Genomic DNA, 27,642 nt, shown 5'->3' with positions numbered 1-27,642 from the left:
TAATTCACCACGTAAGTTATTTGGGTGTCTCAACAAGTCTTTGTTTTTCCAGATGTCCGTTTGATGTGTATGAATAAAATATAAGGCAAACTTTTCCAACCAACACTGAAAATGCTATACATTTATAAGAAGCCAACACTTAAAGGCCAGGCCACTTGAACAATATTGTACCTATTTTACATGTGAGCAGTGATACAGAGAGAAGCTCATCCAAACAATAGGATTCAGCAGTAATACTGTTATCATGAATTTCCATGATATTTGAGGAGTAATGAGACTTGCTTATATTTATAAAAATGTTTATAAATCCAGAGAACAGTGAATTGGGTATGCCAGCTTCTGCAGTCAATTATCCACCTTGTACCCACACACTGTGAGCTAAATACAGCTTACAAACCAGACTAATTTATATTAAAAGAGAACATTGAAGATTTCAGTATCTTATTGAATAACCCACGCAATGTTATCATGCAGATGAGTAATATAATTAGTTCTAATTAGGGTATACAACAAAGTTAAAAAATATTCCCTTTAAGGATAATCACACCAATCATGATAAATTGTACAGATGGAAAAAGGTATCTTTAAAGACACTGAATCTTTTATCTTCAAGTCTTGAATATTGCATTACAAATCACAAATTGTCTGGTCATTGATTTAGAAAAAGGTTCAGCCAGGGAATTTATCAAAATATAAAATTTGTTAACACCCTTATGGTTTTTTATGCTCTGTTGTCAGTTAATAACCTCAGGTGATTTCCTATTTTAAATGTTAATGACACTCGAATACTATTTCAAGTTTAATATAATTCAGTTTATTGGAGGTATTGCATTTATTTGCATTTTTTCACTTAAAACTGTTCTGTAAGTATACAGGAGGCAAGTGGTGGGGGGAAATCCCTCTTATAATGATAAACAGGAAAATGCCAGTCTTTCTCTACATTTAATTACCTTACCTATTAATGAAATTGCAGCAAAGTGCAGCTTTAAATGTGCTATTTCTGAGAAATTGATCTTGTTAGCACATTATTAATAACAGAGAAAGGCAATCTCCAGTTTGATGTTAATTGAGGAAATATCACTGTAATTAAGATGTTGGGACATCTGTAATTCTCTCCAACCTCAAAGGTTTGAAACTGTCATATGATGGAAGCATATAGCTTGTAATGTTCAGGTCTGTTTTTCTGTGCTTGTTATTTAAGTGAAAAAGGAGATATGAGTACAAACCACTTTACACTCACAGCTGCTTTTCTGCTTTGAATAGTAAGCAAGAAAATACATGCTAAGAAAATACATGTAAGTAGTAGTAAGTGGGAAAGGGGAAGAAAATAAGTGGTATGCATACGATAATAGTACATTTCTACATAATTTCCTTTTTAGAAATCCCCTTTGTTCCTTTTTTGTTGACAATTTTTCCTTTTGTCAAGATGTCTCAACTTTAGTTAGAATGCAATTTCAGTCTTCAGACCTCCTCACAGAGCAATCCTAATGCTAGTCAATTTTTCAAAGATATTACTTGATCTCTCAGCAGGTCTGGCGAGAAGTCGCAAATATCATTCACATTACATTATTCAGACAACTTTCTCCTTTTTCTGATCAATCTCTGGTTAAACAGTTTAAAAATAAATATTTATATATAATTGACAACCATTTTGACAGATTACCTTTCATTGCGAACCTGAACGACATTCTCATATTTTTTGCGTAGCTGTATCATTTCCTCTTCAGCCTGGTTAATCAGGGAACTAAGTTTGACAATTTTTATCTTTTGGCCTTCTCTCTTTTCTCCCAAATCTCGAAGCACCTGGTCGATTTTGCAAATAGCCCTCCGCAGGCTATCTCTGATGACATGGCTATTAGAGTGCTTTAACTTGTATTTTTGCAGTTGGCTGTGGTGGAAATCAGATGAAGTTACACAGGTGAATATCTTAATTTATTTTGAGTCGCAGTTAATGCACACATGAACAATTAAGAGGTTATGTAATATAATGAGACCAATTTTAAATCAATGGGAAAATTCAGATCAGTTCCAAATGCCTATGAAATTATATTTGATGCATAAAAGGTGATATAAATTTTGGACTGGCAATAGGAACACCAGTTAGCATTGCCATGACTAAGGTATGCATCAGCAGCATTACTGAGGGTAAAATAATTGCACTTATTCTCAAACTGACAGAATGGTATTTGTGTCCACGTTAGTAAAAGCTCAAAAAAGGATTGTAAAGTTGGCATTGTACCCCAAAAGTTAAATCATTCTCTCAAAATTTACATCTACAAAATTAAGACACCTTTCATTCTCTTCTGGAAAATGAGAATTGTCTTACATTTAAGTTTATATTTCTAAATCTTAAAAAATTTAAACTTCTGGGCTAGATATGAAATATGTCTCAATAATAAAACATTACCAGGCACAGAAAATAACCATAGTAATTCTGGAGTAAAGCATGTGGAGTTAGATTTCTTATTACAACATGACCACCAGTTATAGAAGCTGCCCCATTTTCATTTCCATTGTTTTCAGGCGGAATGGGTTTGAATTGAGAAGTGACATTGATATGTTGCCATAACTGAGGTAAGGACCTCAAACTAATTAGTTTAGATATGACTGGCAATATCAGAAATGCTGATCTAAAATCTAATTTATTCTCTTACATTTATGTAATTTTCTTATTTCACTCCTGCTTAAAGATGTTTAAATTGGATCATTACAGTCATTGTTCCATTTCTAAAAGGGAGTGTACAGGCAACTCTGATTCATTAGGCAGAATGAGACTGGCTACATTGATGACCAACCAGGCTCTTCTACTGGCAAATTAGTTGCCAGAACCTTCTCAGAGACAATTAGGAATGGGCAATAAATGGTGGGCTTGTCAGCGCTATCACACATCCAATAAATGAAAAAAAGGTCTCAGCTGCTGCCACTTCTTCCCAAGTGTCACAGAACTTGTGCAAGCTGCAGCATAGACACACCCATTCTGTCTATGGTTGCAAACCAGCTGAATGTTGAAGGTATGGAATCCCTTTCAAATGTTAAAGGCTGGTTATGGGAGCATGCAAGTTAAGGTGGGTACAGTCTATGGCACCTTGCACCCTGGGGAATCCTGCCCTTTTGGCAAAGCCTAGTGTCCTTTTATCCTTCTTTGCTTTGTCCATGGGGAAAGTAATGTAAAAAATTCCAATTACTGTAGGGAGCCTTGATGCCTTTCATCACACAGTGGTGGACTGAAAATGGTGTAAATGTAAATGTTGCAGCCTGAAAGGAACTTGTGGGCCATAGTGATGTTGACAGCTACAGGTCGTGCTGGTATGAGGATCAGGTTGTCACACTGCTCTTATTTTCTCTTGTTTTGCTGCTCTCCCTCACTGTCCAGCCCTAAAGCCAACCCTACCAGACCACCCATCATTACAACAAACAAAAGACCAAAATTTTAATTGCTTTAAATAGTTCTGATATGCACTCCTGACACCCATGAAGAAATCAAATCCAGTATGGTGACCTGTGCATTTCTGGCTCAAAATGAGCATGCACACCTCATCTCTTTGGGTTTTGAAATGCAACATTACTACATGTCCTATTTGCCTTGCTGTAGTCATATGACCTCTGCCATGAGGGAGCTCTCTGCAAGCAGGCATTTTACAAGCAGTTCAATAAAGACTTCAGGCTAGAAGGACTATAATATTTGAAGCATGGTGACAGAGTGGAGCTAAAATACAGTTTGGAAACCTGGAAAAGCTGTAAAGAAGCCACTGCTACAAAGAAAGCAACACAGAATATGTTAAAAGCTGCTATAAGCTGCTGAAAAAGGACAGGCAATGGCAAACAAAAACCGAGGGCTGCAAGCGAAATACTGGGTGAGTCAACATGGTAAAACTTTCCCCTCCCTGCTCCAATAGAAATGAAAGGCGATATGTTGCAGAACTGGCAGTTTTTCCACTTGCAATTTCAAAACTACAAGATTACAACAGATTTAATTAATAAGTCGGAGCCGATATGAGTAGCCACACTTCTAACACTGCTGGGGAGAGATTGCTACAAATTACATTCCACCCTAGGTCTATTTGGCGAACAAAGGAAACAGACAACAGAGATCTTGAAAGCCTTGAAGCCACACTTTGACTCCCAAGTGAACATAACTTATGAACGCTATGTATTCAACACTAGAGCTCAAGATGAAAAGAAGCCCATTGATCAATATGTGACTGCAGTAACACAGCTTGCAGAATCATGTAAATTCAGGCATAATTGTCTTAGGCATATGAGACCCCTCAGTGAGATCAAGTCAACTGAAAGTAGAGAAACTTATGCTCAAGAAAATGATAGGTGCATGTAGGAATACGGAGGTTGTAAAACGTCAGCTAGAGCATGTGTATGGTGGAAGAGACCAGGAGATATATTATGCGGAGAGACATTCGAAAGAGCAGGGCAATCATGGACAGGATGCAAATACTGTGGAGGACATCATAAAAAGGTTAAGAACATAAGAAATAGGAGCAGCAGTAAGCCGTTCAGCCCCTCAAGCCTGCCCCAACATTCAGTAAGATCATGGATGATCTGGCCCAGGTCTCAACTCCTCTTTCGTGCCAGCCCCTCATAGCCCTCAACTCCCCAATATATCAAAAATCTATCTACCTCCTCGTTAAATACTTTCAGTGATCTAGCCTCCACAACTCTCTGAGGTAGAGAATTCTAGACATTCACTACCTTCTGAGAGAAGAAATTCCTTTGCATCTCAGTTTTAAATGAGTGTCCCCTTATTCTGTAACTGTGTCCCCTAGTTCGAGATTCCCCCACCAGTGGAAACATTTTCTCAACATCTACGCTGTCAAGCCCCCTCGGAATCTTGTACATTTCAATAAGATCACCCTTCATTCTTCTAAACTTTAATGAATTAAGGCCTAACCTGTTTAGCCGTTCTTGATAAGTCAACCCCTTCATCCCAGGAATCAGCCTGGTGAATCTCTCTTAAACTGCCTCCATTGCCAGTATATCCTTTCTTAAATATGGGGACCAAAACTCAAGGTGCCTCACCCAACACCCTGTACAGTTGTAACAAGGCTTCCCTATTTTTAAGCCCCAACCCCTTAGTAATACAGGCCAAAATTCCATTTGCCTTCTTAATTACTAGCTGCACCTGCATGCTAACTTTTTGTGTTTCATGCACAAGAACAGCCAGATCTCTCTGTACTACACTTATCGAATGCCTTCTGGAAATCCAAATACACTACATCTACCGGTTCCCTTTTATCAACTCTGCCTGTTATGTCATCAAAGAACTCTAGCAAATTTGTCAAACATGATTTCCCTTTCACAAAACTATGTTGACTTTGTTTGATTGCATTAAGCTTTTCTAAATGTCTCACTATTTCTTCCTTAATAATGGACTCTAGCATTTTCCCAATGACAGATGTTAGGCTGACTGGCCTATAGTTTCCTGCTTTTTGTCTCCCTCCCTTTCTTGAACAGGGGCGTCACATTAGCAGTTTTCTAATCCGCTGGGACCCTCCCGGAATCCAGTGAGTTCTGGAATATTTCGACCAAAGCCTCCACTATATCTGCAGCTAATTCCTTTAAAATCCTTGGATGCAGGCTGTCAGGTCCTGGCGATTTGTCTGCCTTTAGTACCATCAGTTTCTCAAATACTTTGTCCCTCATGTTAGAGACTGTTACAAGATCTTTCCTCCCATTAGCTCCTTGCTTATCTGATATCTTTGGAGTGTTTATAGTGTCATCCACTGTGAAGACCGATGAAAAATATTGGCTTAAATTATCTGCCATTTCCTTGTTCCCCATTATCAATTCTCCAGTCGCATTGCCCAGCATGGGGAAAGTAGTATTTTAACTGCAAGAAGCCAAATCATTTCACACATGCTAGAAAGAAGCAAAACAAGCTTACACAAATGGCCACTGGAGAGATATTAGCAGAAGAGTCAGATGAAGCACTATACACGATACAGCAGGTTGGCTCCGTCAAGTCTACAGTTGTTAAATGGTTTGTGACTGTTACAATGTTGACCACAGAAGGAGAGTATCAAGCGAATATGAAGTATCAGATAAACACTTGTGCGTCATGCAACATCATGACCTTCAAAAACCTGTGCGAAGTGGCTCAACATGATGGTCCAAAAATGAAGCCCTTGAAATTGAGGTTGAGGCTATATGATAAAATGATATTCATGCTGAGAGGACAAATTAGTCTGAGAGCCCAATACATTGCAAGAATGAAGATCTGGAGTTCCAGATCATAGATGGTATGCAAAGGCCAATAATCTCAGTTGCAGCAAGTCTAAAGCTTGGGCTGGTAATCCTATACGTGCCAACAGAGATTCACAACGTGTCGCAGCACACAAAACCATTGACTGCCAAAAAGATCCTAGAGGAGTACAAGGATGTGTTTTCGGGTTGGATGTCTTCTAGAATGTCATCCAGAAGTAGATGAGAGTGTAAGAACAATTCAGCATCTGCCAAGAGGAGTTTCAGCTGCCCTCAAGTCAAGATTAAAAAATGAGTTGGAAGAGCTGGGAAAAAAGGGAGCAATCAACAACTCCTATAGACTGGATTAGCAGCATGGTAGCAATGAAATGACTTGGAAAGCTGAGAGTATGCTTAGGCCCAAAGGATATAAATAAAGCACTGAAAAGATCTCAATATCCAATCTCAACCATCGAAGGAATTTTGCCATAACTTGCCAAGGCAAAGATCTTTACTACTCTAGGTGCAAAGGATGGTTACTGGCAAGTGAAGCTGGATGAAAGTAGCAGCTTTCTAGCTCTATTCTGGATGCAGTTCAGGAGATACAGATGGTTTCACACGCCATTTGGCATTTCCACGGCTCCAGAAAAGTATCAACGCAGACACACAAAATAGTCAGTGAGCTTTCCTTAGCGTAAGCCATAGTGGATGATCTACTGGTCTATAGTTGTGGAGACACAATGGAAGAAGCAATAGCTGACCATGATCAGAATTTAATACGACTGCTAGTGAGAGCTCACCAGATGAACCTGAAGCTGAACAAGAAAAATTGCAACTGAAGGTGCCTGAAGTCAAGTGCATAAGTCATGTACTGGCAGCAAAAGGTCTTTGCCCAGATCCTGACAAGGTGAGAGCTGTAGCAGTGATGCTGCAACCAATAGATGTGAAAGCAGTGCAATTATTTGTTGGATTTGTGAACTATTTAGCAAAATTTTTGCCTAATTTGTCGTCGGAGTGTGAACCATTACACAAGCTCACTGCCAAGGATGTTTAGTGGTATTGGGGAACAGAACAAGAATTAGCGTTCACTAAAATTAAACAGCTAGTGACAACAACACTAGTGCTAAAGTACTATGACATCAATGATGAAGTCACCTTGCAATGGGATGCCAGCAAGACAGGTCTTGGAGCAACCCTAATGCAGCAAGGACAACCTGTCGCATTTGCATACAGGGCACTAACACAAACTGAATGACGCAATGCTCAGATTGAGAGAGAATGCCTGGCTATTGCTTTTGCTCGTGAGCATTTTTGTCAATACCTGCTTTGAAGAGACAAAGTAACAATGGAGTCTGATCACAAGCCACTTCAAAGCGTTTTTCTCAAACTACTACTATCTGCTCCAAAGTGTCTGCAAAGAATATTACTTTATCATCTGGGCCTGACATACCAGCAAAGGAAACAGATGTACATCGCTGACACACTGTCAAGAACAGCACTCCCCATGAAGAAAGTTGAAGATGCTACAACAGAAAGTGAAATTTTCCAGGTTCAACATGAAGCAGCAGCTCCACATGATCTGTAAGTCATCAACCCAGCAGAGGCACTGAATCTGACAATCACCTTGCTCAAATCAAGTGAACTACCCAACAAGATGCAGCTCTCCAAGTGCTACAAGAAGTAGTGATGAAAGGATGGACTAAGAGCTTCAAGGACACGAGCATATTGGGCATACCGAAATGAATTGACATCCAAGATGGCATCTTCTACAAAGGAAATAGAGTAATCATCCCTCAGGAGATGAGAGGAGAGATGCTGAAGTGCATGCATGCAGGCCATCAAGGAATTGATTCGAGTCAGAGGAAGGCAAGAGAAATGCTCTACTGGCCAAACATGAGCAATTAAATTAAAGATCACATCAGCCAGTGCTGTGCTTATAACAAATACCAAACTAAAGAGCCGTTGATGGCACAAGACATCCAAGGCAGGCCATGAGGCTGGGAATAGACCTCTTCAATATAGCAGGCACTGACTATCTTGCTACTGTGGACTACTTTTCTGACTACCGGGACTTAGACCAGCTGACTTCAACGGTGACAGGAAAAATAGTAGAATGCCTGAAAGCACACTTCAGTTGTTATGGCATTCTAGACATTGTGATGAGTGACAATGGTCCTCAGATCACAAGTGAAGAATTCAGCTGCTTCACAAAGAATTGAGAAATTCAACAGTACAGATCATCTCTTCATTATCCCCAGTCAAATGGAAAGGCTGAGGCGGCAGTAAAAATCGCCAAAGGAATCATCAAGAAATTTACCAAATGTATACAAGACATCTTAGAGTGGAGAAACACACCAACTGAATGCATAGAAAGTAGTCCAGTCCAAAGACTAATGTCACACTGCACCCAAACTACTCTTCCAATAGCAAAACAGCTACTGAAACCAGAAGTAGTAACAGGTATGAGTGAAAAAAATCAAGGTGAAACGGTAGGAAGCCAAATTTCATTTTGAGAAGACTGCTAAACCATTGCTGGAGGTGGGCATTGAAGTGCCAGTCAGGGTACAAACCTTCAATGCTCTCAACAGGAGTTAGCCCACGTGGCAGCTTGGGACATGCGTAGAAAAGTTGTTACCTCGGTCGTATGCGGTGGAAGTGAACAAATATATCGGTACAACCGCAGGCATATACAAACAACTAGCGAAGCTGTTCCTTCACTGCAGACAGCCAATCATGAAGAAGGGATCTCACCAGCTGTACCGAGTACAGAACTACTCTCAATCCCAGAAATCCATGTGTCCCAACACTGCAATGGGACAACAACAGTTACCATGGCAACAAGTGTCAAGGGAACAACACTCCCCGAACAAGGAACATCACCCAGAAGAACAGCCAATGACAACATGCATGCATACCATCAAGAGACCTGCACAATTTAAAGACTATGTATGCAATGCAGGTGCAGAGACTGAATAGTAGAACAAACAGTTGTTAATGCATGAGAATGGTGGGTGGATAGTGGGTAACTTTGGTAACTCACACATGCATGCAAATGTGTCTTCTACTCTTTAGGAAAATCTTGTGTTTGTTAGGAAAAAGGGATGGTTTGTGTCTTTTGCTTGTCATGAAAAGGGGGATGTTTGGGTTTTGAAGTGCAACATTACTACATGACCTATCTGCCTTGCCATAGTCATGTGACCTCGGCCATGAGGGAGTTCTCTGCAAGCAGCCATATTACAAGCAGTTCAATAAAGACTTCAGACTAGAAAAACTGTAATATTTGAGCTCAGAATACCATCCACCATATTGGGTTCTTAGGTGTCTGCTTTATGTAAGAAAAATGGATGCCATCAAACTTTTAGCCCACTGTCTTTTAACTATGTCTGCTTCTTCTAAAGGTTAAAGGTTCCATGACACAACTTGAGGTTCCCTTAGTGTCCTATCCAACATTCCTGCCTCCACTGGCATCACCAAAAACAGATTAATTGGTCATTAATCCTTTTGACGTTTATGTGTTATGTGCAAAATAGCTGCTGCATTTCAAAGCAATTAACTGTATGTGTACACCTTTGAGATGCTTTTAGGTATGTGAAAAATGCTATGTGCTTTTTCTTCCCTTTGGATAATCATTAAATAACATGTAGTCTTTTCTGTGGTTCCTTTAAATAAACTTGAAGTACTGCTTATTTCATGCACTTCACATAAGAAAGAGTCACATCGGTGAAAAACACTGAATAAGATTTCAAGTCATTTTTAGGTGTGATGATAAATGTCGAAAATAATTTCTTTTTTTGACTTTTTGTACTGATATTCAAATATTATCAAAATTGTGAACTTACAAGTAAAATAGAAACTGTCAGTCCATGGCATGAGAGGTAAAGGCCACAAATTATTTATGCTAACACATACTAACCTTTGTCCATTAAATAAATATATATTGTTTTTCTATTTCAAAACACAGTTGTGCACTTTGTTCACACATTAGTTTATTTAGCAGCACCGGGTGAGAGAAGTGTGAAAATATTTCTTCTGATTTAAAGATCTAGCAAGCTTTAAGCTGCTAGGAACAGCCCTAAAAAATCAATGTAAATAACTCAGCAGATCTTGGGAAAACAGTCCAAGTTTATGTGCTGACAGGTCCAAGTGGAATCATCAGTTCCCACAGAGCTATTTTTAGCAAACTGGAAGTTTTGGGTTCCAGGGTACGTTTGCTCCCCAGAACGTCGGATTCTATTGTTAAGCTCCTATATTTTGAGTTTACCTGTCTTTAAGCAGTGTAGTAGTCCTGAGAATTTCCATTTCATTTTGTAGAATCTTGATCTTTTCCCGCATTTCTGCAGATACCTGTGCTGCACTTTGTATGAGATTAACGTACTTGTTTCTCTCATTTTTGATGATCTGATACACTTTAACAAAATTCTTTAGGCTACAACACAAAGCAAAACATTAACATTTTCCTTTGACTAAAATGTTATAAGACAACCATCATTTTCTCATAGAGAGCTGGTACAGGCACGGTAGGCCGCATGTCTTCCTTTTGTGCTTTAACCATTCTGTGATTCTATGAAAATATAGGCAGAGAGTTATTTGCAACCTTGATCTATTTCCAAGAAGACTTTAGGAATATTTGGCTGAATGTGGCAGTGATGGTCTCCATACATAGTAAGATAGTATAGTAGACTATTTGCATCCAATATATATTGGTGTGCAGTTAAATGATTACCATTGTATTTAAGTGTTACTTTTTCGATCATGGTGGGTCAGTGCTGCAATAAATATTGGCCCAGTTCTTCTGGTCCCAAAAGCAGTAAAAGCTGAGACATTCACCGCTATTGAGGGCCACATCAGAATCGGGTGTTCTGGGGGAGCCAACTACACTGGAACCCTGAACATCTGGTTCATCAGAAATGGCTCCGTGGGAGCCGCACTGATGATCCCACTGGGAACTGTCAGCGCGTAAACTTGGGCTGTTTACCCCGTGTCTACTGAGTTCCTTACTTTGATTTATTTAGGGCTACTAGGCTTCCTAGCAGGCATAGAGCTTGCAAGGAGCAGCCCTTTAAATCAGGAGGAGGATCTTCGCACTTCTGCCACCCCCGGTGCTGCTATCCTATCCATCATCCCTCCCCTTACCCACCCTGAGTTTTGCACCCACCCTGCACCCCAGTTCATTCCCGCTGTCTTGTTTTTTGTTTCAATGATGCACACAGGCTGTCGACATTGTAGCTGCGCTAACTTTATTGATAACACATTTTCCTAACCTGAACACATATCTGCAGTAACTAAATTCTCTCAAGGCAGGATCCAACATGTGCTATCTGACCTTCAACCCCCAGGTCAGGTGACTCCATATCTAGTACAGATTATCGTATTGTATCTAATACTTGAGTCCACTACCACAATCAACTATTATCATGACATTTCCTATTTAAAAAAATACTTTTATACAACTCAAGTACACAAAGTCTCTTATCTATTCTTTCTCACTCTGTTTTGATCAGTCTGTTTTGTCTTTTACTCATCTCTGTATCTCTTTTTTTCACAATTCTTCCATTGGATGTTCTGAATGGTGACAGAGGTTATTTTGAAGGACAAGGGGCCTTCTCCAGCTGTGTCACTATCACCGCTTGGATAGTTATCAGGGCTCTCAGGCTTTGTCTGGTTATCTGTTGCTTCACTGGTGCATTTTGGTTTTTGATCTTCAGCTACACTTTCTGGTTCAGAGCAGGGTTGCGTTTCATTTGTTTTCTGTACGAATTTCCGGTTTCTCCTGTACTATTGCCTGTCTGGAGTCTGCACTATGTAAGACCTTGGTTCTCCTGTAATTCCTGTGACAGATCCCTTCATGCTGAATCCTCACTTTCTCACCTATGTTCAGGTCAGGCAGAGGTCGGGCATCTCGATCAAAGTACTGTTTCTGCTTCTGCTGTCTCAGTTTGAGCAGGTCCTGCACATTGTAGCTCATTGGCTGTGGAAATAACAGTTGGGGCACAGTTGGAAGCTTAGTTCTTAGTCTTCTCCCTAGGAGCTGTGCTGAAGATGATCCAATGCCTTCTAATGGAGTATTCCTGAAATCCAGCAGAGCCAGGTAGGGGTCTCTTCCGTACACCTTTGCCGCCTTCAAAATGTGTTTTGAGGTCTGCACAGTACGTTCTACCATTCCATTGGATTGTGGATATTTGGGATTTGACGTAGTGTGGCAAATTCCCAATCCTATGCAAATTTGTGAAACTCAGTGCCTGAGAATTGTGGGCCATCAGATGAGATGATGAGCACTTCAGGTATGCTGTGGCGAGCAAAAATTGATTTTAAATGATATATCACAGTGATGCTCTTACTATCATTTCTCAGCAGCATAGACTAAAAAACTTTGAGTGATAGTCTACTGCTAGTAGGTACTCACTGTTGTCAAATGTGAACAAGTCCACGCCAATTTTCTGCCAGGGCCTCTCTGGAACACTCTGTGGTTTAAGTGGTTCTTTTTGTTCCGACTTGCTGTACTTTTGGACACTCTACATGCATTCACCATTTCCCCAATTTGTGCTCCCATTCCAGGCCAATACATCACATCTCGAGCTCTTCTCCTGCATGTTTCTATGCCGAGGTGACTTTCATGTATGTGCTGCAGCATTTCTTTCCTCAGTATTGCAGGAATTGAGATCTTTTCTTCCTTGAAAAGTATTCCTTCTGCTACATGAAGTTCCTCACGAAAGTTCCCGTACTCTTGTACAACAGAAGGGGCTCCGCTCCGATGTGTGGGTCAGCCAGCTTGCACAATCTGCTGTAGTTTTCTCAGGGCGGTGTCGTTCTTGGTTGCTTCCCTGATCTCATCCAGTTTGGTTACAGGCACAGGTAAGTTTTTTGTCAGCATGTGAACCTGTGCATCCGTTTCTTTATCCTCTTCCTCCATGACGGGTAGGTGTGCACGTGACATATGTGATGTATATTTCCTTGCCCAGTTTGTGTTTAACTCTGACCTGGTACTTCTCAGATGCATTAGTAATCTTTGGATTCTTGGTGGTGCACAGTTCAGGGGTTTTTTAAGTATAGCTTCCAAAGGCTTATGATCAGACGCCACCTCCATGTCTTTGCCATAGACAAACTGGTGGAAGCGTTCTAGGCCAAACATGATTGCTAGCATTTCTTTCTTTATTTGGGCATGCTGCTGTTGTGTTTCAGTCATTGTCTTTGAAGCGTATGCCACTGATGCCTCATTTTGCAAGAGGATAGCTCCCAGGCCAGTCTTTGAAGCATCCACTGAGAACTTGAACAGCTGACTGACATCGCAATATTTTAACACTGGTCCCAGGGTCAGTGTTTGTTCTCTTCAGACTGGTTGAGTGAGTAGGCAAAAACTTGGCAGATGGAGTTTAATGTAGGAAAGTGCGGGGTCATGCACTTTGGTAGGAAAAATCAAAAGGCGGACTATTAGTTAAATAGAGAGTGACTCCAAAAAAATGCAGCTCAGCGGGATCTGGGGGTTCTAGGGGGTTGGAGTTTAAAAATAGGGAAGTCTTGTTACAACTGTACAGGGTGTTGGTGAAGCCGCATCTGGAGTACTGTGTACAGTGTTGGTCCCCGTATTTAAGAAAGGATATACTGGCAATGGAAGCAGTTCAAAAGAGATTCACTAGGCTGATTCCTGGAATGAAGGGGTTGACTTATCAAGAACGGCTAAACAGGTTAGGCCTTTATTCATTAGAGTTTAGAAGAATGAAGGGTGATCTTATTGAAACGTACAAGATTCTGAGGGGGCTTGACAGGGTAGATGTTGAGAAGATGTTTCCACTAGTGGGGGAATCTCGAACTAGGGGATATAGTTACAGAATAAGGGGACACTCATTTAAAACTGAAATGTGAAGGAATTTCTTCTCTTGGAGGGTAGTGAACGTCTGGAATTCTCTACCTCAGAGTTGTGGAGGCTAGATCACTGAAAGTATTTAAAGAGGAGGTAGGTAGATTTTTGATATATCGGGGAGTTGAGGGCTATGAAGGGCTGGCACGAAAGACAAGTTGAGACCTGGGCCAGATCATCCATGATCTTACTGAATGGTGGGGCAGGCTTGAGGGGCTGAATGGCTTACTCCTGCTCCTATTTCTTATATTCTTATGGTCAAAGCTTCCTGGTGACTTTGTTCCCAGTGCCATTCCACATCATTTTGTAGAAGTTCTCTGAGAGGCGCTGTCAGGTCTGACATGTTGGGAATGAGTTTCCCAAGATAGGTCACCATTCCCAAAAACCTCTCCAAGTCTTTCTTACATTCTAGGCAGTACCTGCCTCAGTCTGTGGTCGTGTTCTTCTCGTGAGGCTCTCCAGACCAGCACATCATCAATATAGATTTCCACGCCTCCTAACCCTTCAAACATCTGTTTCACTGTTCTGTGGAACACCTCCAGAATTGAATTAATACCTAAAGGTAAGTGTAAAATCCTGTATTGCCCATATGGTGTGTTGAAGGTACAGAGATAGGAACTGCATTCATCCAGCTTGACCTGCCAGAAGCCTGAACACGCATCCAAGACTGAATAGTATTTAGCATCAGCTAGCTTACACGTGATCTCTTCTACTGTGGGCAACTGGTAATGCTCTCTTTGTACTGCCTGGTTTAGGTCTCTGGGATTCAGGCAGATTCCCAACTGATTTTTCTACAATTGCAATTGGATTAATCCACTTTGTCGGTTCTTCAATTTTCTTAATGATGTGAAGTTTCTGTCCAACTCTGCTTTCAGTCGATCTCTCACCATTACTGGTATTTTCCTGGGCAAGTGTATTTTGGGTGTCAGTTTCATCAATCTTGATGGTATGTTCTCCCTTTAGGCAGCCAATCCCCTGGAACATATCTTTATACTCCCTCAGGATGTTATCAGTGGTGACAGTCATTATTCTCTTGATTAGCTTCAGATTTTCACAAACTTTGATTCCAAGAATGGGTTTTGCATCAGTTTGCACCACTACGAATGGAAGTGCTGATTTTTGTAGTTCACTTTAAGTGTGCACTTGCCTTCTACTGTAATTTTGTTACCCATATAAGTAAATAGCTTCACTTCTGTTTTAGTTAGCTGTTTTTCTTTCCTTATTTTACAATACAGGCTTATGGGAATGACGTGTTTTTGCACTTGTGTCAAGCTTGAAATTTACCATTATGTTGGAAATTTTTAAATCAACCTTCCATTCATCTTCTTTGGAGTGTGTTGTTACTGCACCAACGAAAAGTTCAATTTCAGTGTCTGTGTCATCATCTGAAATTGCGTGCACTTTCTTCGATTTACACATCTTAGCGAAGTGACTTAGTTTATCACAGTTCTTACACTGCTTTCCGTAGGCTGGACAACTATGTGGTAAAAGCTCTGTTCTGCATCTGCTATATTTAAATATTTTAATAGCAGTTTTGTTCTTTTTACGTTCCGACGGTCTATTTGTTCTTTCCCAGGGCCATTTCTCTTCAACTGCATCTAACTGCTTGACTGTGTGCAGCTTATTATCTTATGTTATCTGTTTAATCTGGCATTTTGTTGTCTCTGCCACTCTGCAGATATTTATTGCCTTCTCCAGAGTGAAATCAACTTCTCTCAAAAGTTGTTCTTTCAGAGTGTCATTTATGGTACCGTAAATTATCCTATCTCGGATGAGTGATTATTCAAGCTCTCCAAATTCACATGATTTAGCTTGTTTTCTCAGCTCAGTTACATACTGACTAATGTTGTCAATGCACTGAGCTCTGTTGGTGGTTTCAGAACCTCATTATTGCGTTTAGTTTACTTCTGGCACCATGTCTTGTTTTTTGTTTCAATGATTCACACAGGCCATTGATATTGTAGCTGAGCTAATTTTATTGACAACACATTTTCCTAACTTGATAGAATTCAGTTACTGCAGCTATGTGTTCAAGACAGGTTCCAACATCTGCTATCAGACCTTCAATCCCCAGGTCAGGTGATCCCATATCGATTACAGCATACCGTACAGTATCTAATACTGGAGTTCCACTACCACAATCAACTATTATCATGATACCCACCACCTGCATCCCTGGGTCACTCTGTCTCCTGTTACACCTCCAGCCCCCCCTGCCACATTCCCTTCCACAGCCCTTGTTCACCCCATGCCTCCTTTGGCCCCGTTACCTCCCCTTCTCCTCCCAGTAGCATCCCCAGCTCCTTAGTTCCATCAATTTTGGGAGGTGGGTGACGGGAGGGGGTTGAGCGGCATCAGGAGGGTTTGAGCAGCACCAGGGATTGGGGAGGGGGAGTGAGAATGAAAAATTAATCAAAAATGTATTAAAAACACTGAACTAAAGGCATACCTCAAGGGCTTACATTCAGTTCATGACAACAAAGAAGTCATGGTTTCAATTCAACTGCGCTTCATCAGAAGCCTCACTACTCACTTCAACGATTAATCCATGCTGCAGCTGCAGGCAAGAACCTAATTTAAAATTTAGTCAGCGGAGTAAGCCAAGGCTTCGCCACTGACAGGAAGATGTGGGCCATTATTTCTAATAATGCAGATAGAAATTTAGCTACTGACACCTAGGAGTTTTTATAAGTTTGTTCTCATTTCCACCATTCAATATGTTAGTAAGAACTCTAGAACTGAACTTTCTATTTCACAATTGTGATTGCGGGTTCTGACATTAGTTTATTTCAGAATTCAGGGCCAATTATATATTACAAAAGAAAACTACTATGGATGCTGGAAATCTGAAATATAAGTACTGGTTTGGCAGCATCTGCAGAGAAAAAACAGAGCTAAGGGTCACTGACCTGAAACATTGGCCCCGTTTCTCTCTCCATTGCTGCCAGATCTGCGGAATATTTCCAGTCCAGTATTTTCCCTAATTATATATTATTTATACCTATGAAAAGATATAATATTTCTACTTTTTGAGTGTATTTGAAATTGTGCAGTGCCCCATCCCTTGCGATAGCTACAGATGTGGAAAAAGATTTGGAACACAAATTTTATTTTAATAGATCTAATATATAAACATGGAAAATATTGTGAGCAAATTATTGTAGAAATTATTTTGAACATACTTGAGAGCTGTGAGAAGCTACAGATAAACATATCATAGCTAGGATGCAAACTTAGCTAAAATATGAATATGTTATTAGAAATGTAACTGACACTAGTGTTATAAAACTCTTTTTTATATCAAAAATGACTTTATTGAGTGGGCTGAAACCACAGAATGAGATTTCAAAAGGCTCAGGTGAAGCTCAAAATGGCTGAACATTTACATAGCTTTGTAAGTTGTCAAGTGCAGTTATCAGAATGGAGACGGGCTGTCTGGGAGGAGCCCACCAAGGACAATAAGCTTAAATGAGTTTAAATTGCTATCTCCTGAACTACTCGAAGGCTTTCAGCCATAATCTAATTATTCAGGTGGATGAGGATCATGCTGGTAAATTCAATCATTTTGGACAATTGACCTGGGCTGAGAAGGAAGGTCCTCATGAACATCTTAATCTAATCACTTTAAACAATGGACCTGGAATGAGATTGTAATGCTCCTATCACTGCTTGCTTGTCCCTACAACCAACACCACCCCCCCACCCAACTTCTCTCCCCCCACCCCCCCACCTTAAACCAGCTTATATTTCACTCCTCTCCTAATATTACTCAGTTCTGTTGAAGGGTCATGAGGACTCGAAACGTCAACTCTTTTCTTCTCCGCCGATGCTGCCAGACCTGCTGAGTTTTTCCAGGTAATTCTGTTTTTGTTTTGTAATGACCATGTTGGGTAACTGATTAGTTGGTGAAAGAAGGTCATGTGACTGTAAGCTAGCCCCTTGTGTAAAGAGACAATATGGCCTATTAAGCCACTCAGTTCAAAGGCAATTAGGGATGGGCAACAAATGTTGTTCTTTCCAGTGACACCCACATCCCATGAAAGAATAAAAAATTTCCAGGGGTCAGTCTGCGAAAAGACCATGAGTGGGTAACAGCAAAGAGAAGACTCATGGTCCCCTCCTTCTCTCCTTCCAGCCACTCTGCAAGCGTGCTTTGCCTTCTGATCAGGCAAACACCACAGGCAGCGTCTTTAACATAAATCAAGCAGATGGATTCCAGGAAGAGAAAGCGATTGTCCATCGACATTTTAAATCATCTCAACACGGAATCGGGAAAGATCACCAAACCCAGCCTGAAACCGTCCAAGTCATCAATCCACAGGGACCATATATAACTGACTCTCTTTTGGGACTCTTAAACCATTAACCTACCCTTCCTCTTTGTAACTTACTTCTGTATATGTGTGTGAACCCCATGAATGAATGTGTTTGTGAGAGTTGGAGTTTTATTTCATTCTTTTTATCTATCAGGTGTTAAATACAATAAATACTACTTCCTTTTCTTTTAAAACTTATAAGATGACCTGCCTATGTGTGTTTTTGCAGTAACAGCACTTAAATAGTTCGACACTCACTGAATTGGCAAGCAAATTCTTCTAAAACACTTGTTGTGGTCAACCAAGAGGTGGAAAGAGAGGTGAGCCATTCTCACCTGGACATAACACTAGTCCATCTCCTGTGAATTGACTAAAAGGTGTGATGGAGCTCAGCTGTTTATCTTTTGGAATGAGATTTGAGGGAGGTGAATCAGAGTAATGCCTGCTATTGAGGTATAGGATAAGGATAGATGCTGACTGAGGTTTGGTGCATGTGGGGGTGGAGTATAGGTAGGCCTGGAAGAGACAGATGAAAACACTGATAAAAATGGACTCATAAAAAGTAAAATATTCTTACCTGACCAGCATTTGTCTATGTTTCTTCTGAGAATCCTGTATGGTCCGTTTCTCTTCTTTAAGCTCTTCTCTAGTTCGATCACGCTTATGCTATTTGAAAAGCAAAATGAAATAACAGATTGATCTTTGATATTGTGAGCAAACAGCATTTTTAAAGAAAGTTTCTTCCTGTAATTGGTTTGTTTCCAAAGCTACAATTCTTCCTGTCCGCATATCTGTCTTTTTGCTGTTTTCTCATTCTATCTCTTTTTCTAGGACTGATTTTAATCCTTCACCCTTGATGAGGGTGGGCAGTGCAGGGGATTGTCACACACTCATGGGTGGAATTTTAACTCCCTGGTTTCAGAGGGCCATTGCCACAGGCAGGAGAGAGCCTCAATAAAGACATCAATCAGGTTTTTAATCTGGTGTTGTGAGGTTAGCGCTTGTTGCCTGCTTTGCTTGGATCAGCAAGCTCAGAAGAGGGTGGAAAAGGTTAATCTTTTTAAAGAAAAAGATCTACATATGGGCTAGGAGGAACAAGAGAGTCTCGCCAGGCTCCACACAGAAACTTAGGGCTCAGAAAAACTCTCTTGTTCGTTAGCATGTTCTCCAGCACTCAGGTAAGTGATTGGGAGGGGTTTCATGAGAGCCTCATGGTTGGGATAGGTGGGTCAGAGAGTGTTGGGGTGGAGGAATTCTTGGGCTGGGAGGCCTAAACTTCTTTTGTATAATCCAGAGGAACGCTCTGGTTTAACTTTTTGAGCTTCTTCTGACCTTAGCTCTTGTACCCACACAGGACCCCAGTTAAGATTATCTTTATGTCTCAATGATCTCATCAGTGGTTGATTTGCACCTAAGAAAGGGATGTTACTGATTACCAGGCAAATATCACTGCTGAGATGAGCAGGTTCAAATGAGAATCTGGTGGAAAACAGTGGGACTTCAGCCACCTTACTGCCATCCTGACTGGCCCTCCCACCCAGTTTCTGCCAGGTAGGCAAGATTAAAATTGCCCCATTCAATTCTATAAACAGAAAACTATACAGACTTGGCACCCTAATGTTCCATGGATCTAGAACTGTTTAATCCTGACTGCCGATTTGCCCTTGCTAATCATCTTCAACAGAAGCATATACCATTTTTCTAATATATATATTTTTTGTATTGCTTGCTAATTTATATAAGATAAAACAAATAAATGCTGCTCTGATGCACACATTTCCCAACTCTTTTAAATATCACTTCTAAAATGAAAATGAGAAATTAGCAATTCAGAAGTACCTGAATATTCATAAGATCCCTCGCTTTTTGATCTTTTTCATCAGATCTGATCTGGGCAAGACGGGTTAGATTTACAACCTCTTCTCGGGCACGCCTTTGCTCTGTGATTAGATTATCTTCGTCAAGCATACGCTTACGTAACAAATGAGCCTCTACTTCAGTTAATGAAAGCTGCATGTAAGATAAAGTTGGTATTTTAACAGTCATATTTCAGAAAACAATGAAAGAATTTTGCAAGAGTTAGAGCCCTTTGCTGTATCTTTTTGTGAATCATTCACTTCATTATCAATCATTTTAGGCATTAACAATAGAAACTAATTTTTAAGCAAAAATTCAGAATATGAAGTGCTATAGTTAGTCTTATTTTTCTGTGACAAACAGGTTCCCAAGAACAAATTTTAAAACTGACTACTTACCTGGTCTGCGAGTTTTCTTTTCAGACTTTTAACCTCACCTTCCAGTTCATTCCTCCTTTCTAATAACCCTCCACCATCAGGAACAGATTCCACCTGCAGTTAAAAAAAAAAATGAAAAATTGAAAATAAATCAGGTATGCTCAAACAGGTGTTCAATCATAAATTGCATGAAATCTGTGGCAGCCGTCCATCTTGTAAGATGATGGTTTGTGCCATGGTGGTCAACTCTGTTAAGCATCACTTGGTGGCAATGTAGTCTGTGCTGTATTTGCTGCAGAGGAAGACAGTGGACTGAGAAGATGCACAATTCGCTGGCCTCTGTTTTCTCTGGTGCTCTTCTTGGCCAAATGAGCTTTTCATTTCTTTCAATGCCATTCCAAATAGTCAGGCCCCAGAAGTCACAGTCATCAGCAACTGTCTCCCAGTTCTTAGTGTCAAATCCGCCATCTTCATATTGCGCTTGCAGGTGACCATGTAGCAGCGAAATGACTGCCAGGAGGTTGTGACCCAGTGGTTAATTCACTATACAGAAGGTCTTTGGGTATACGGCTGTCATACATCTGATGAACTTGGCCAAGGCAGCACAGGCATCATTGACTTAGCAATGAGTGTAGGTTGATGCTCCAGGACCTCTGAGTAGGTGACTTTGTCCTGTCACGAGATGCTGAGGGTTTGTTTGAGACAGCAAAGTTGGAAACTGTTCAGCCTTTTCTCCTGCCGTGAACATGTAGACTCACCACGGCATTTGACTATGTAAGCAGAGGCGGTCTATTTAAGCTGCTGGAGAAAATTGGCTACCTGCCGAAGTTGCTCAATGTGATCTCCTCTTTCCATGCATGCAATACATTATTGTTTAGATTATAAAGACAATAAAACCATGCTTGGCTGAATACCTAAGTAACTGGCAATTGGTTAACAGCAAAGTGGTGGGGTAAACTTGAAAAGGCAAATTTCTAGTACAATGGCTTGGCTTTATGCAAACTAATTTTTGAAAGAAGAGTTCTCTTTCCATAGATCAGCCAGTCCTTAAAATGTTTCTGACCTTCCAGTAATTCTTGCTAGATCTTAATTATTTAATTGCTCAGCTTGGGCAATGCTGTGGATAAATTAGTGGAAAACAAGATTCTTTGATAACATAGCTAATAATCTCGGTTAATAATGCATTGATTAATTGCATTATAAAATACATAGTAATATCATAATAATGTCATAATAAAGTTATGGTAATGACTTTTAGATCCATGCAAAAGATTAGTCAGACCAGTGCTCAAGTCCCAGGCGATGAAACATGCCTGAAGATATCTGACAGACTGAACTTTCAGTTTTTATAAACTATGCTTTTCTGTAAAATATGAAAATGAGAATCCAACAAATTTGAGAAACATTATATAAGATATGTATGGTATCTAAATGTCAGCAATAGACCTTTAATTTACAACAGGAATGCTTATGCTGTCCTGCAATGAATTACAAGAGAGAGAGGTAGGAGGCTTTCGCTTTTTGATGTGTGTTTTAGTAGTAGTGTCCTAATTATGTTACAGGACTGATAGTCCAGAGTATGTGAACCCAGATCTCATAATGGCAATTTGAGAATTTGAACTTGGTTGTAAAAACTCTGAAAATTAATATATATTAGGTCGCATATAAACATATTTCTATATTTATAAATATATGTAGCCTGATTTACATACCTACTTATTTAAAGAAGGAGCAACCCCCACACTGTCCCACCCCCCAATACTGCCCTCCCTGCCACCCATTCCATTTTCTAAAGATGTCCTTCCTGCCTACTCAGAAGAGCAGGTTAAAACTGACGACTGTGGGAAGGAGGCTGGACTTTAGCAGGTAAAGTTCCTGGGAAATTGTAACTGCCTGCCTGTCCTGTTTCTGCCATACAAGCAGGGTTAAAACCTCCTGTATGTTTTGGGGCTCCGCTGAATGTGGGTATTTGCTGGGGGACTCCAGAGAGACTAGGCTGTACCTATTTTTAAAAAGAGGGAGATAGCTAATTAAGATATTTACAGGCCAATTAGCTTATTATCTGGTGTATGGAATATTTTAGAGTCTTTAATTAAGGATGAAATGACCACATATCTAGATAAAGAGAAAATAGTTAAAAGTAGCAAGTACAGATTTCAAAAGGACCAATCGCGTTTGATCTAGAATTCCTCGAGGAGGTAGCAGTCATGATAGATAGGAAAAGTGCAGTGGGTGTTGTATACAGAAACTTTAGGAAAGCCTTAATAGCAAGGCACCACACAGGAGACTACTTGAGAAGACTGAGGATGTTTATTGAGGGTGAATTAGGTAGAGAATAGAAAACTGGATTAAAAATTGGGTAGAAGGGTGGAAAAATTTAAAAGAAGTTAAAGAAATAACAGAGGTACTATAATATATATATATATATATATATAAAAAGTCAAGAGTAAAGGGAACAGTGCCAGAGGATTGACAGCTAACTAATGTGATTCTTATATTTAAAAAGGGAGATAGAACAATCCAGGGAGCTACAGGCCAATTAGCTTAATGTCAGTGGTAAGAAATATATGGGAAAACCTATACAAAAGATGTAAGAGAATACGTCTAGAAACTGAAAAAATAATAAAAACTAGTCAGCATGGCTTCCAAAAGGCGTCATGCTTGACCAATCTTATTGAATTATTTGAAGCAGCAACAGAAAGGGTAGATGAGAAGGTGGGAAGTGATGTTCCACAAGGATTAATTCTGGGACCACTGTTCGCCAACCACCTAAACGATTTAGACCCAGGAATTGGAATTACAATTTCAAAATTTGCGGATGACACTGAATCGGGGGTTGTGCTAATATTGAAGAGATACAAGACAACATTTATTAAACTTGCAGAATGGGCATATAATTGACAAATGAACTTCACTATCAATAGGTTTGAAGTGGTACATTTTGATAGGGGGTATAAGGAGACCACATAATCCCTGGAAAATAAGGGCTGCTTTTAATACTGTGCAAGTGGGTCAGTTTTGAATGGGTTAAAATTGGGCCTTTGTGTGTTTAAATGGAGTAGATGAATAGAAGAATCTGGGAGTATAGATACACAAATCACTAAAAGGAGTGGCAGTGGTTAATAAGGTCATTAAAAAAAGCAAACAAACACTGGGTTCATTTCTAGAGGGATTGAATTGAAAACCAAAGAATTTATGTTAAACTTTGATAAACCATTGGTTAGATCACAGTTGGAATACTGTGAATAGTTCTGGCATCCATATTATAAAAGAGATATAGAGACATTAGAGAAGGTACAAAAGGTTTCCTCGAACGATCCCTGAATGATCATACAACTGAGTCATTGTATGGAAAAGTTGAACAGGGTGGGGATTTTTTGTCCAGAGAGAAAACTCAGTGATAACCTGAAGATTATGGGAGGGCTTGATAGGGTAGATGTAGAGAAGATGTTTCTACTTGAGGGTGAGACCAGAACTAGAGGTCATAAACATAAGACAGTCACTAATAAATCAAACAGATAATTCAATTGGAACTTCTTTATCCATATAGTAGTTAGAGTATATGGAATTCACTACTACAAGGAGTAGATGAGGCAAAATGCATAGATAAATTTAAGGGAAAGCTAGATAATCAAATTAAGGAGAAAGGATATATTAATGGGGTTAGATAAAGAAGGATGGCAGCAGGCTCATATGGAGCATAAACACGGGCATGGACCTGTTTGGCCGAATAGCCTTTTTATGTGCAGTAAATACTATGTAAAATTATGAAAGGTTGAGACAAGACAGAATAAAATAATTGTTTCCAGACTCTGGACCCCATGAAGTCTCATGGTATCAGGTTAAACATGGATAAGGAAACCTCCTGCTGATTAATAAGTACCACCCTCCCTGACCTGATGAATCAGTGCTCCTCCATGTTGAATACCACTTAGAGGAAGCACTGAGGGTGTCAAGGTCACAAAATATACTCTGGGTGGGGGACTTCAATGTCCATCACCAAAAGTGGCTCGGTAGCACCACTACTGACCGAGTTGGCCAAGTCCTAAATGCCGTAGCTGCTAGACTGGGTCTGCGGCAGGTGGTGAGGGAACCAACAAGAGAGAAAAATATACTTGACCTCATCATCACAAATCTGCCTGCCGTAGATGCATCTGTCCATTACAATATCGGTAGGAGTGATCACCGTATAGTTGTTGTGGAGACGAAGTCCTGTCTTCACATTGAGGATACCTCCATCGTGTTGTGTGGCACTACCACCAAGCTAAATGGGATAGATTTCGAACAGATCTAGCAACTCAAGACTGGGCATCCACGAGGTGCTGTGGGCCATCAGCAGCAGCAGAATTGTACGTGAATACAATCTGTAACCTCATGGCCCGGCATATCCCCCACTCTACCATTGCCATCAAGCCAGGGAATCAACCCTGGTTCAATGAAGAGTGCAGGAGGGCGTGCCAGGAGCAGAACCAGGCATACCTAAAAATGAAGTGTCAACCTGGTGAAGCTATAACACAGGACTACTTGCGTGCCAAACAACATAAGCAGCAAGTGATAGACAAAGCTAAGCCATCCCACAACCAACGGATCAGATCTAAGCTCTGCAATCCTGCCACATCAAGTCGTGAATGGTGGTGGACAATTAAACAACTCACTGGAGGAGGAGGCTCCACAAATATTCCCATCCTCAATGATGGAGGAGCCCAACACATCAGTGCAAAAGATAAGGTTGAAGCATTCGCAACAATCTTCAGCCAGAAGTGCTGAGTGGATGATCCATCTCGGCCTCCTCTGGAGGACTCCAGCATCACAGATGCCAGTCTTCAGCCAATTCAATTCACTCCATATGATATCAAGAAACGGCTGAAGGCACTGGATACTGCAAAGACTATGGACCCTGACAATATTCCTGCAATAGTATTGAAGACTTCTGCTCCAGAACTTGCCGCACCCCTGGCCAAGCTGTTTCAGTGCAGCTACAACACTGGCATCTACCCAGCTATGTGGTAAATTGCCCAGGTATGTCATGTACACAAAAGGCAGGACAAATCCAAATCCAACCTGGCCAATTATCACTCCATCAGTCTACTCTCGATCATCAGTAAAGAAATAGAAGGGGTCATCAACAGTGCTATTAAGTGGCACTTGCTTAGCAATAACCTGCTCACTGATGCCTAGTTTGGGTTCCAATGTAGGTCACTCAGCTCCTGACCTAATTACAGCCTTGGTTCAAACATGGACAAAAGAGCTGAACTCCTGAGCCAAGGTGAGAGTGACTGCCCTTTGACATCAAGGCAGCATTTGACTGAGTGTGGCATCAAAGAGCCCTAGCAAAACTGGAGTCAATGGGAATCAGGGGGAAAACTCATTGCTGGTTGGAGTCATGCTTAGCACGAAGGAGGATGGCTGTGGTTGTTGGACGTCAGTCATCTCAGCTCCTGGACATCACTGCAGGGGTTCCTCAGGATAATGTCCTCGGCCCAACCATCTTCAGCTGCTTCATCAATGACCATCATAAGGTCAGAAGTGGGGATGTTCGCTGATGATTGCACAATGCTCAGCACCATTTGCGACTCCTCAGATACTGAAGCAGTCCATGTTCAAATGCAGCAAGACCTGGACAATATCCAGGCTTGGGCTGACAAGTGACAAGTGATATTCGTGCCACACAAGTGCCAAGCAATGACCATCTCCAACAAGAGAGAATCCAACCATCGCTCCTTGATGTTCAATGGTATTACCATCACTGAATTCCACACTATCTACATCCTGGGGGTTACCATTGACCAGAAACTAAATTGGACTAGCCATATAAATACTGTGACTAAAAGAGCAGGTTAGAGACTAGGAATCCTGCGACGAGTAACTCACCTCCTGACTCCCCAAAGTCTGTCCATCATCTACAAGGCACAAGTCAGGCATGTGATGGAATACTCCCCACTTGCCTGGATGAGTGCAGCTCCCACAACACTCAAGAAGCTATACACCATCCAAGACAAAGCAGCCCGCTTGATTGGCACCACATCCACAAACATTCATTCCCTCCACCACTGATGCACAGTAGCAGCAGTGTGTACCATCTACAAGGTGCACTGCAGAAATTCACCAAGGCTCCTTCGACAGCACATTCCAAACCTACAATCACCAGCATCTGGAAGGACAAGGGCAGCAGATAGATGGGAACACCACCACCTGGAAGTTCCCCTCCAAGTCACTCACCATCCTGACTTGGAAATATCTCGCCGTTCCTTCACTGTCACTGGGTCAAAATCCTGGAACTCCCTTAATAACAGCACTGTGGGTGTACCTACACCTCATGGACAGCAGCGGTTCAAGAGGGCAGTTCACCACCACCTTCTTAAAGGCAACTAGGGATAGGCAATAAATGCTGGCCCAGCTAGCGAAGCCCACATCCCGTGTGTGAATAGAATTTTTTTTTAAAATTTGGGGAGGTTACCTGAACAAGGGATCATAGATACAAAATTAAATATAAGAGTTTTAGAACGGAAGACAAGAGAAACTTTTATACACAGTTGTGGGGCTGTGCAATTCATCTCCAGCATTTGTGGTTGAGACAGAAATTATGGGCAGGGCTTTGTGTTTTGGGTCAGGACTCTAACGTAGGGCCAAATGTGGTTCCTGACACCACAATGTGTCAAACAGTCACCTAACAGTCCATCTGCTTTGATTGGCAAATCAGTGGCCAGAGGCTGTGCTCACTGACCAATTAAGGACGATGGACAGGTTCTTGAAATTGGAGAGGCCCTATAGTGCAGAAGGAGCTGAAGCCTACCATTGTCTCAGAGCCTGCCTGAAGCAGTGGCCCCCTGGTCAGCTGCCAGGAGGCTTCTAAATTCCAGTTGGCCTCTGATCCATGACCTTAATTGGCCTTTTAATTAGTTCAATAAGATACCTACCACTTCTGCTCAGGGGTGGGATGTGCCGATAAACTGATATACCAGCTGGTGGTGTGAAATTATGCACTCGCCTGCTTCTGTTCTCATCTCCAAATCAGGGAAAAATCCTGCCCCAAGTCAACATTCAA

At 40.9% G+C, this 27,642-nt stretch overlaps 1 protein-coding gene across 3 annotated transcripts in view; it reads right to left on the bottom strand.

Moving 5' to 3' along the window:
• The window catches only part of ccdc146 (coiled-coil domain containing 146), a 151,333-nt gene that overhangs the window by 30,012 nt on the left and 93,679 nt on the right, over nucleotides 1-27,642 (bottom strand). For all 3 annotated transcript variants that reach the window (XM_078553226.1, XM_078553227.1, XM_078553228.1), the window contains 5 exons: nucleotides 20,619-20,711; nucleotides 20,203-20,373; nucleotides 18,941-19,029; nucleotides 10,454-10,618; nucleotides 1,664-1,888 (listed from right to left, as the gene is read on the bottom strand). In XM_078553226.1, coding sequence (XP_078409352.1) covers nucleotides 1,664-1,888; nucleotides 10,454-10,618; nucleotides 18,941-19,029; nucleotides 20,203-20,373; nucleotides 20,619-20,711 — 743 coding nt within the window. The remainder of the gene's footprint in view (nucleotides 1-1,663; nucleotides 1,889-10,453; nucleotides 10,619-18,940; nucleotides 19,030-20,202; nucleotides 20,374-20,618; nucleotides 20,712-27,642) is intronic.

Source organism: Cetorhinus maximus, chromosome 12, assembly GCF_964194155.1.
Source record: "Cetorhinus maximus chromosome 12, sCetMax3.hap1.1, whole genome shotgun sequence".
In the NCBI taxonomy this organism is placed as follows: domain Eukaryota; kingdom Metazoa; phylum Chordata; class Chondrichthyes; order Lamniformes; family Cetorhinidae; genus Cetorhinus; species Cetorhinus maximus.
The sequence above is the reverse complement of the archived record's forward strand: the minus strand, read 5'-3'. Positions and strand labels throughout refer to the sequence as shown.